At 50.7% G+C, this 12,018-nt stretch overlaps 1 protein-coding gene across 1 annotated transcript in view; it reads left to right on the top strand.

Moving 5' to 3' along the window:
- Nucleotides 1-12,018, top strand: part of Fstl4 (follistatin like 4) — a 392,418-nt gene that overhangs the window by 262,452 nt on the left and 117,948 nt on the right. Inside the window, exon 5 of the mRNA XM_076855776.2 lies at nt 11,060-11,253. Within this exon, the coding sequence (XP_076711891.1) occupies nt 11,060-11,253 (194 nt within the window). The remainder of the gene's footprint in view (nt 1-11,059; nt 11,254-12,018) is intronic.

The following is a 12,018-nucleotide window of genomic DNA, read 5'->3' as shown; positions in this document are numbered from 1 at the left end:
ATTTCACAGGGCCTCCTAGGGAGCACAGTGCTCATGTTAAGACCATTTGTGTGGATTCCCAGCATGTGCAATAAGTCCACGTGGGAACAAAGTGCTCTCCAGGCCTGGCTCCTAAGCCTTACTCGTGACTGTATTATCAGCCACTTCAAAACCTAGCCACAGCCCCAGACCCTGCTGTGTCTCTGGGGAAGCATCCCGCCACTCAGCTTAAAACTAAAGCAGCTATATTCCCAGCCGTCACTGGTACCTAAGGAGCCAAAATAGTGCCATCTCAACAGCAGGATTTCCCCCCACATTTGGTGAATTCTCAGGACAACAATCAATAGAATTACACAGGAGGTCGGGGATGCCCCTACTCTCTTACCCCTCCACCCCTCCAACTTCCCAATCTGGTGACCATCATCTGGTCCTGCTCCTCTGGATGTAGGTGAGGGATAACCGGGGATAGCGAACAGGGACTGGACTTCCAGACAGGGCAGTGGGGTACCTGAGCCTATAAGCAGCCAGTGGCCATCTTCATAAAGGTATACATGATTTGTTAGGGAGCTAGTTGCATCTGGGTTTTACCCTAACACAACAATAAAGTCCTTAATGCCCCGGGGGTTTTAGCATTTATTCAAGTTTTCAAACATTACTCTTTTCACACTAGGGCCACCTGATAGATGTGCCAGTCAGCCATAAAAAGTATATGTGGATCCCTCTCTCAGGAATCCAACCAATTTTGCTTTCTCTAATAGGAATAAAAAAGAGGATTGTAAATGTCAAACAGCAGACTGTATAGCAGCATCAATTGAACCAGGCATTCATGAGCAAATGTACCATTTATCTAACAAAGGTCTGAGTGGTTTTGTTCATTTAAATTACCTGAAGCTGGGGTGAAAATGGAGATGAGGGTTTGTCCATGAATTGAGGTGCAAGTGAGGGTGACTGTTTCCACCGTGTTGGAGTGAGCTTGATCTGCTGCAGTACCGTGCACCGGGACAAGGCAGGTACACACGTGTGTGCGTGTCCTATCATATGCAGGGTTAAATGCCCCGGAGAGCCTTTGCTGTGCAGATTGTGTTTATGGTCCCCACGTAGGCCTCGTATCTTCGACCCAGAGAATTCAAAAGCAGCTGGGATCTCAAATGTGGACACTCCCGGGGAAAGACCAGATGGAGAGCTTGCCAACCCGATGTTGCTCTTTTGAGTTCTGAGAGGACGGAGAGCTAAAAGATGCTCCCATTTGCTTTCCCTCAGCCACCCCTGGCTGCCCTTATGCCAAAAACCTGGCCCAGGAGCACAGGAGCATGGCATGGCCAAATGCCGGCTGGTGACCTTTACAAATTCAGCCGTGCCTGTGACAGCTGACAGCTCTGCACAGCAAGACAGAACCCAGCCCTGTGTCCATGCCCTTCTCTCCCTGGACCCTTGGGCTGGCCAGTTAGTGGGACCAGCACAACCCTGCTGTTGAGGGGAGCAGGGGCCAGGAAGTAAGAAGGCGATGTCTCCGGGTCGCAGCTTGGGGGAGGCACCTCCAGGTGCGGCCCAGGTTCTCTTCCTTACTTAATCCCTGGTGGGTGTCCCTTCCAGGCAGCTCCTAAGTCAAGTGAGTCTTCTTGGAAGGGCCAGATAAACGTGTTTGCAGAAGGACTGTTTCCCAGTGTGGTCAGTGAACTGTCCAGACCAGAGTCACCAGAGACTCTGTTAACATGCCGCCTTCCAGTCCTCACCCCAGACACGGTAGAGGTAAGGCCCAGAATTTGCACTTTTAGTAGGAGTCCCAAGTGATTCTGACACAAACCCAAGTTTGAGTCCCTTATAAAAACATTCCTTGTTACTTATTTCCCCTAAAGCTAACAGTTCCCTCCATGGCCTCAGTCTGACCTGACTAAGGTTCCTCTAGGGAAAATTGGGGGACACAGATCCTTCCTCCTGTTTTGGGGGGTGGTATGGGGGGGTGTTTTAAGACCCCTCTGCCATGTGGTTGAAAGGACACAAACTGGGGTCAGGATACCCAGGTTTGAATCCTTGATCACTCCCTGGTATCCCCAGGGTCTAGGCCTCAACCCTTCCCTCTATCTAATGAGTGAAGAGGTGACAGAAGGGACAGAAGGCAAGCCAGCTCTTCCAAACCTGAGGGCAGGCACCAGTCCACTATGGGTCACCATGGCTGTGTGCTGTAAGAGAGTGGCCATACTCACCCACAAAGACAAGAGTGCAGTCCTTGCTTCCGGAAGATGAGTCTATGGAGGAGACAGGACACAGAAAAATTCCTCAAGGCCTGACCTGAATGGTTTGGAAGTGACAGAAGCAGTTCCATGGAGTTGGGCTTGTCAAAAAAATTTAGAAGTCTGATTTGAGGAAAAAACCTTCCAGGAAGGGGTCACCTGAGGACAAAATTTGCAGCCAGGCTTTCCAGCAGATCATGGGGAGTTGGTGGAGCAAGTCTGGAGAAGCCAGTGGCCCCAGGGAAGGCCAGAGATAAACAGAGACACCTGAGCAGGATGTTTGAGTCCAGGAGAGTGGCCAGGCTCCACGGCCAGCTGTGGGTCACCAGGTAGAAGGACTTTGAGTAAACCTGTGGGCAAGTGTCCTGGGAATGTGAGCAGACAGTCTCATGAGTGCGTCACAATCTCCTGGATTTTCAACATTTTGTGGCTCGTCTCCAGGACCAGGGGAACAGCATCATTTTAGCTAAAAATGTATCCAAAAAAATAAGCCCATTGGTTTTGGCATTTATTGTTAATTGAATTTTCCCAGAAATGGCAGCCGAAAGATTGTTAATGTTCATGAATTTACATCAAGTTAAACATCTGTTCCTCTTAAGCTAAACTCTAGCAAAGTTATGGCGGCTCATAAATTAGATCTGGGAGTAAAATACTTCTCGCTCTTTGCACAGCTTAGCGGTTTCAAAATAGACCTCAAAATGACACATTGCAACTGAGGCCCGGGTAGCGCGACCACGTTCAGCTGTAATGTTGGTGCCAGACGATTATGCCACGTTTTTGCTTCAGTGGTAAAGATCGCAGCTTTGTCGGGGCAACACGTGATATTGGTTTATCAGACTGACTGGGGACATGTGGGAAGCCATGCTGCTAACATTTGCAGAAAGCAGAGAGCCTGCACATGAGCCGACTTCAAGGGAAGCCAGGAGAATGGGGAGCACATCTTGCCTCTCGCTGGTCTAGGTTTTTCCCAGGTATGGTTCTAGGGAGCTGAGCCTTGGTCCCAGGACTGCCTGGAAGGAACCATGCCACCCTGTCAGGTTAAAGAAGTCCAGTGAGTGTGGCCCAAGGGCACACAGATGGCTACTGTGTGGTTTCTAAAGTGCTGGTGGGAAGACCATTGGGGGAAGAGAGTTGCTCATGCCACATTTGGTGGCACTTCAGAGTCTGACCCAAAGCCCCCACCCCAGCACTTCCTTCTGTCCCCTCCCCTGCCCTTAGACCCTCCCCATCCTTGAAGGGGATTCTGGCATTAATGGAAGATGAGCTCGCTCATGATGTCAGTTATCTGTGTTTTGCATTTCCCTGTCCAGTAAGTCTGGGATTTATAGGCAGTCTCCTGAGTACAGGGCTGTGCCCTCACAGAAAATTCCAGTATTCTGGAGACCATCAAGGCTAGGTTCTTCATTGTGGCCTTGGCTTCCTCCAAAGCGACTCCACCCTCACATGCTTACCTGTTAATAAAATTCTCCCCATGCACAGAGGGTCCCCAGGGTCATCTTTATGCCCATTTACTGAGCAGAGTCCAGCCAAGGCATCAGGCCTTTCCTGAAGCTGTGCATTAGCTGAATATACCCTCAGGCCTCCCCAGCTGGCCTCTTTGCAGAGTTATCCAGGCTTTGTCCTGGCTAACCATGGTAGGACGAGAGAACTAAATGTTTCATCTGCCTCCTCCCCAGAGGCATTTCCTAGAGAGCTGCCCCATGACCACTAGAGCTTGAAAGAGACTTCCCTATGCCACCTAGTATCTAAGTCCCTCTGTGGCTGACCACCTTGCCATCATCCCCAGCTTGGCCATGCCAGAGGTCACTCTGTAGGAAATCTCCTGGGTGAGGAAGAGCCCATATCCCCTGGTAAGCCCAGGGAGGTGTCTCACTGGGTGAGGCCCAGGAGCTGGGCTCCTGCACTCACATTGCACCTGGGAGCTGACAAGATAGATGACACAGGACCCCAGCCCCTCCAGAGTTCCAGACCTCCATCACTGTGGCTCAGGGTGCCTGGGGTTGTTCCCTCAAGGCAGAGCCACAGGCCCTCTCCGAGTCACCTGTCTCCCCTCTCCACAGGAGTCCATAGTCATACAGGCAACGGACATTTAATGCACACTACATGCAGGTACTGGGCCAGGTGCTGGAGAGGCACCTGAAAACAAGGCCAATCCTGCCCTGGAGAAGTTTGTTGTCTAATGAGATGCCTGACAATCTGCATTGGATAAATAAGTACCTAATGGAAGTCCAGGGAAGGGCAGTGAAAGGGGATCAGGGGAAGTGCATAAGGGGCCTCTTCAGCCAGGGGCTGGCATGTTAGAAAGGCTGGTAAAGGAGGCTGGCAAGGGAGGCTGAAGAGCTGGGTGAAGGAATAGTTGTAGGGGGCGGGTGGCATTTAGTTAGCGTTTCACTGCTGTGACTGAGATGTCCAACAAGAACAACTTAGAGGAGGAAAAGTTTTTCTTGGTTTATGGTTTCAGAGGTTCAGACTGTGGTCAGCAAACTGTATTGCTCTGGGCCTGAGTAAGGCAGAACATCATGGCTGAAGGGTAGGGTAGAGGAAGGCTATTCATTCATGGTAGCCAGGAAGCAGAGAGAGAGAGAGACAGAGAGAGAGACAGAGACAGAGAGACAGAGAGGGAGGAGCCAGATAGAGGATATATAATTCCCAGTGACCTACTTCCTCCAGCCAGTCCCCTAACTGCCTGCAGTTACCACCCAGCTGATTCATTCAAATTAGAAATTCATCAAATGGGTTAATCCACTGATGAAGTTACAACTCTCATAACGTAATCATTTCATCTCTGAACATTCCTACATTAACAGGAGCTTTGGGGGGAACACCTCATACCCAAACCATAACAGGGAAGGAAGAGGAAGAACAAGAGACAACCTGCTTTCCGGCCTCATCAACATGCAGGTTCCTGAGCACATGGCCTGTCCCCCTCTGAACTGGCTTAGAAGCTGGGCTTCCTGCTGCCTTTCTGTCTTGCCCACATTCTGCCACACCCTCCCTCCCCTTGAATGGGATTCTCCAGCCCCACCCAGGCCAGAGCTTCACCTGCCTGCTACAGAATAAAGATGGCCCCTTGGGGGCGTGACCTGGCAGGGCACAAGTGGCTGATGGAATATTCACAATGTCTCCTTCACTTCCCTTTGTTTTGCCATAGAAAGTGTTCCTTTGATGGACACTTCATTCCAGAGGCAGCTCCCTGCTTCCTATCTCCCTTTGCTTAAAAATTAAACGTGGCTGTGCCCATGCTCTTTGGTGTGGAGGACAGTGGCCAGAATAGGAGAGCATTAGAATCTTCATAGAGGGACAATTATTGAGGGAACTAGATTAATGAGGTGTCATAACAACTTAGCCAGATCCGCGACTGACCTTTCTCATGGAGAACGGGCTTGATAAATGTAGTTCATTACCGAGTTCTGACATGAAAATAGGATCACACTCTGGGCTCCTCAGCAGGCTGATCAATATTTTATCTGCCAAAGCAGGCCTGGCCTGGGAGCAGGAAGAGCCCCACAGCACATGTGTGCTGGCAGGAGCCCGAGGCCAGAGCCAGGGCTGGCCGGGCAGGCCCTGCTGAATGGCAGGGAGCCAGGCCAGCAAGAAGGTGTTTGGACCCTACTATTGGCCTGTGAGGCTGGGCAGGACCCTGAGAGGGCTCAGAGATGGAAGGGCCCTGGGCAGTGGGAAGAAAGAGAGGGAATCCAGGACATCTCCCCTCTTCTGCTGATCCATAAATGCTTATCTAGTTGCCACCCTATCGCAGGCCCCACATTGAAGGTGACAAATACAAATAAGCCACACCCCTACTTACTTGGAACAATGAGTACATTTCATCTGGGCCTGGGGATGCACGCCTGTAATCCCAGTTACTCAGGAGGCTGAGGCAGGAGGACCACAGGTTCGAGGCCAGGCTGGACAACTTAGTGAACCTGTCTCAAAATCAAAATAATGAAAGGGCTGGAGCATAAAGAAGAAGGAAATTATGTCATTTGCAGGAAAATGGATGGAATTTGAGTGAGTAAGCCAAACTCAGAAAGCCAAGGGTACAGGTTTGGTTTGGTTTTCTCATTTGTGGAAGCTAGAGAAGAAAAAGAAAAGAAAAATTTTAAAAAAGGTGTGTGTGGGAGATCTCATGAAAACAGAGAAGGGAGACAAAGTAGGGGAAAGGAACTAGGGGAGGGAGGAGGGGGAGGAAGGGGGAAATACTGGGGAATGCTATTGACCATATTATATTGTTATATCATGTGCATGTATGAATATGAAACAGTGAACCCCACTATTATGTAAAATTATAATGTACCTATGAAAATATGGAAATAAAAGGGGACAGGGAATATAGCTCATGTAGCACGCATGAGGCCTTGGTTCTATACCCATTGCCACAGAGAGAGGGAGAGGGAGAGGAAGAGAGAAAGAGAGAGAGTCCTTGGTTATGGCTGGCCACATGGACACTTCCTCTCACCTTTTCTTTATGTAATGACCTGGTAAGGTGGTGAGGGGCCTAAGGCCTCACAGCCAGTCCAAGTCCAATGGTCTCCTGACTCCCTTGTCAATGCTCTGTTCAGCCTGTGACAATCGTCTCTAATTGTTGGTCTCAGACACAGCAGCATATTGTGACAAGGCACAGACCTCAAATCGTTGGAAAATCACGCCACCCCTAGATCCATCAGTGGGCACATTTAACTGTATTTGAGTCTGCCCTTCCCCAGGCTGGACCAGAGGGTCCCTGGCAACAATACCTGGACCTCAGTTTAAGCCTTTACACCACAGGTTGCCCATTTTATTCTGAACACCAAGCTGGTCAACATCTATGGAGCACTAGGGAGGGGTGTTGGGGTCCCCAAGCCCATGCTGCATACCCTCCAGGGAACATCCCCCTGGAGGAGCCAAGTCTGCTGAGGCCAAGGCTAAGATTGGAGCTTGCCCTGGTCCAGAAAGACCACATGCCATCCCCCCAGGCACCCATCCCCCACCAACAGGGTCAGGGCATAGTGAAGAAGGTGCGGGATGCTGGTGTAGATCAGTGATATTTAGCCAAGATGAAGTGAATGAGTGAGCTGTGTAGAGACCTGGGTGAAGAACATTCCAGATGGAGAAAGGAGTCTATAATTGCAAAGCTCCCAAGCCAGAGCATGCTCCGGGGGTCAATACTGCTGAAGGGCCTTCTCCCACCATGCCCCACCTCTCAGTCCCATGTGGACTTGCCAGGGTAGGGTAGGCAGGGATGATCCAAGGGAAGGCAAGAAAGATGTGACCCTTGGCTATTGACCCTCTCTTGCCAAAATTGAGAGGAACTTGAGAAGGGCAGGAAGAAAGTCAGAAAATAGAAGCTAGGGAGCCCAGGCCTCAGAGCCCACATGCAGCAGGCCAGCCGCCCACATGCATGAGCTCATTGTGCTAATGGGCCCCTCATCACTTGAGCAGAGAGGCTGGCTTAACCTCTGGCCAGCAGTGTGTTGACAGCAGCCGCTTTGGGAGATAGATTATGGTTGATATATTTATTTATTTCTATTTATACTCATAAGTGCTTTCCAAGTGCTCTTTGATGGGCATATATTTATTTTATGACAAGACAACTGTTTGGAACTGAAAGCAGAGCAGGAGCCTCTAGCTAAAGACTACGTCCAGCAGAGCCACAGGTACCCAGTGCTTCATGTGGGTAAGCCACTCCTGTCTGACCCCACAGTGAAACTGGGGACTTTGTGAAGAAAAACCTAAAACTGGAATTTGGAAGACTCTCCCCAGGCCAAGGCCTGCCTCGGGGAGGAAAGCTCACCTTCATATGGAGCTGGAAGCCACAGATTTGGAGGCATCTGCTTCTGGGGCTGGAAGAGGGCAGGGAAGGATGTTCCCCCATCCCCGCTCCACTGGCCCCCAGCCCTGTGGGATTTAGGTGACCATGGCAGGGATTGCTGGGAGACCCTAGAGAAGATCAGAAATACTGGACAAACGACTTCATGATTTGATTTTAGACAAAGTCCTCTCTTGTGACTCATTTTAATACAGCTGCTCCTGGGATGAAGAAGGATTTAAGATTCTCTTCCAGGCACTCCTCCTGCATTTGCTCAGAACCCCAGGGAAGCCCTCAGTTAAGGAAACAAAGGAGCTTGGAACTGAGAGCTGCAGGACCTGGCACCCTACTCTGGCTCCCACACTTGCCCACAGCCCCGGGGGTGCTGCCTGAGCTGCCCCACTGCCCTGTCCCACACTGCCTTATCTCACTGTCCCCCAGCTGACAACCTCCAGCTACTGGCCTTCTCAGACCTCCAGATACGTTGGCCACTAGCTCCTGCACCACCAGCCATTCCTGCTGTCTGTAGCACCCTGCCCTGTTCATCCTTCTCCCACAACTCTTCCTCGTCCTGCAGGTCTCATCCTGATTATCCCCACAGGGCTTTCCTCATCCTAGCTTCGTACACTCTCCTGGGGCACCCAGGATGCCATGCCCTGGAAGCACCTGAATTCTCACAGGGCTGCCCAGGGCCTGGCACACAGCTTGTCAATAAGGGCAGGTGAATGATAGGAGGGGTCTGGCCTGGTCTGAGGGATCACCGATCCTGGCAACTTGAGGCACCTGTCCCCCGAAGTCCCAGGTTGATTTCTAGACATGGCAGTTGCCAGGGTAGAGAAGCTGGAAGCACACAAGCTCACAATGGGCTACAGAGACATGAAAGGAGGGCAGAACCTACAGAGCTGCCTCAGCAGGACCCACATTATGGCTTCCCCAGCCTGCCAGGGTGGGTGGCATTGTCCAGCTGCAGACTGCTGGTGACGCAGGACCTTGAGCAGCTCAGAGGAGTCTGTGCCCCACCACAGTCCATGAGGAAAGTTGAGAGACTGGCAAGGATGAAATGTCACGGCCCATCAGACCCAGCCTGACCTAAACTTCAGGTGGCTCTGATGTGGCAGATTCTTAGAATCTTCATTTCCAGCAGCATTTCTGAGGTGAGCCTCCTATTAACTCCAGCTGTGCACACCAGCTTCCCAGCACCTCAGTACACGTGCCTGCCCCCAGGAAAGCCAGCACTAGGTCATGCAGGGACTCCATCCCCATTCACCCCCACAGCTTCTTCCCCATTCCTATTCCATATCCCCACTTGTGGTCCATTTGCTAGGACCAGACTCCCTCCTTTTTGGGGGAGTGGGGGGTAAGGAACCCAGAAGGAAGAAAAACCCAGCAACCAGTCCCATCCTCCTAGAGACAGGCATGTCTTGGTAGAGGGGCAAGGCCACCATGATCAACACTGCATAGCTGCACAGACTTGAGGACCAGATTTGCCAACTGGAAGCCCAGAGAACTTCCAAGAATCAATATCCTACCAGGCAAAAAATAAATAAAATAAAATGTGTTAGCAGGGCTAGGGGGATGGGAGAGAACCATTCTTTTCAGAGCATGGAGACTCCCAGGGAGCAAATAGATTGGATTATATTGAACACAACAATTGATTTTTTCCTAAACAAACATGCAGAAGGAAATGGTAACGGGCATCTGTTCCTGATGGGAATCAATTGACCCCAAATTGGAAGAAAATCTAGAAACACAAACAAATACAAGAGACTGTGTTTAGAACACCCAGGCTTGCCTAGTGAGAGGGCCGGAGGAAGAGAGGAACAGACCCGCAGACTCGCCCATCATTCTTTTCCCTTCCCACCATCTTCCCTGTTAGTGGCTTTTCAACAAATGTGGATCTAATAACAAGGGAAAGAGGAGCGACCATTCTTTGAGCCCTTGCTCTGTACCAGACCAGTGCAAAGCCCTTTGTGTGAATGTTAGTTACTCCTCAAAACCCAGCACCCTGTCATCCCCACTTCTTAGATGAAGTCACTGAGGCTGCAGGTCATGCAGCCCAGTGGCAGTGAACTTTGGACTCAAACCCACTGGTCCCTGGAGCCCATGCTCGCCAGCACTGCTCTCTATTGGGTCTCCAACCCTGAGCTATATTCCCTTGAGCTGGCCTTGAAATTAAGGGGGAAATGACTAAGCCTCAGAAAGTCCATTCCCAGCAGCCTGGACTGGATGGTGGATTGGGCAAAGCCAGAAGCAGGAAAAGCTCCCTCCCCCGGGGAAGGTGGGGAAGCCGGGCAGGAGGTACTGCACGGCTGGGTGATATCCCTGCAGACCCAGTTTATGAGCTTTGCCCTGTGTGGTGTTCATCCTAGTGGCCCGTCACCAGCAAGATAAACTATATCGTGTCACAGTGCATCACAGGCCTCATTTGCCAAAGCACGGTGCGATTCTGATGCTGTTCAGCAAACACGCCTGTGATAAAAGGCCTAAGAGTAATGGGCTGTGTGCTGCAGGTTTAATTTCATAAAGCTTCCTTTTGTTTCTTGGTCATGGACTTGTGTACACATGTTTGTTTTCAAGTAATCCAGCTCTGGGAGTGTACCTAATTACCTTAAGCAGGGCTTATTAGTCCTGTTAACTAAGACTCCCTAATCTATGAGGCCAAGTATGCAAAAGCAGCCTGTAAGGTAGGATTAAGACAAAAGTGAGCTATTACAAATGGAATCGGGGGCCGGCTTTCCTAAAGCTGCTGTGGGGCTGCCACTGTAAATTCTGCAGAAAGAATTTTCCTGTTCCGTCTGGCACTCGCTCTCTATAGTAGGCACTCGAGAAATATTCATGGGACGGATAGACAGGCTCCCTCCAGCATTTGCATCACATGCAGCATTTATTAAATACAAATATTTGTAGTTTGGATGGGTGGACAGACAGACAAGTCCCATCTACTACAGTTGCACAATTTGCTGCACAGTAAAGGCCTGGTGACCCACTGTGAGTGGCATGATGGAGAAAATGTTCTCTCATCGAAGGACACATCTTGCTGTAACAACCCCGTCTTCTCTTCCAGGCGACACGTGCACCATGGCCGGCTATGCCCGCCTGAAGAATGTCCTTCTGGCGCTCCAGACTCACCAGCAGCCACTTCACGAAGTGGAAAACAGACAGGACCCTGCTTCCCAAAAGCGTCTCCTGGTGGAATCTCTGTTTAAGGACTTGGATGCCGATGGGAACGGCCACCTCAGCAGCTCTGAACTGGCTCAGGTGGGTACAGTGTTCAGTGAAAACCAAGTTATAAAGGAATCCAGTTTTTCGTTCAGCACCTACAGAGAAGAGACAAGGAGACCACGGGAGGACAGTGGGTTGCAACTGTCTCTGTCACAGAGTCCCCAGGAGGCCACTCTGCCACCCTCCTGGGAATCTCAGAGTCTGTGATCAACACCTCTGAGAACATCTTACAAACAAAGTTATATTCGTTTCCCACCAGCCGCCTTCAGCCACTGTTTACAAACACTCTGTGACACCCTGCCTGGCAGCAGGCAAAACGCTCCTGCCGCGGGGCTGGTGGCTGATGTTTTAATTAGGAAACCAAACTTGTCCTCCTTGAGTCCTTTACTTTCCTTAGCAGAAATATCAAAAGGAAGCAGTGTTTGGTTTCCAGAAAACACCTCTGGAGCTCTATCCTGGAGGGTCCCAAGTCCTCTGCCCGGTGACAACACGATTCTTTGGTGGCCAAATATCAGCAGCCCAAACCCCAGCTTTCTTACTTGCAGGAAGCCCTAAGTCCACCCCAGAAACACTTGTCTGGAAAAGCATTTGCATTGACCCTTGTGGCTTGTGTCCCTCCCCAGAGTTGTCCCTTGGTCCAGCGACAAGCTGCTGTGAGGGTAGTCAGCATCTGCAGCACAAAAAGCAAAGAAAGACTGACCTCGTTCCCTGGAGCCAGGGGGTGGTCCTCATGCAGAAAGGCTGTCCTGGGCCCAGGAGTCTGCATTCCTGCTTCTGCTCTGCTGGTTTGTTTCTAAGAGC

Source organism: Callospermophilus lateralis, chromosome 5 (genome assembly GCF_048772815.1).
Source record: "Callospermophilus lateralis isolate mCalLat2 chromosome 5, mCalLat2.hap1, whole genome shotgun sequence".
NCBI lineage: Eukaryota > Metazoa > Chordata > Mammalia > Rodentia > Sciuridae > Callospermophilus > Callospermophilus lateralis.
This window is presented reverse-complemented; position numbering and strand designations above follow the sequence as displayed.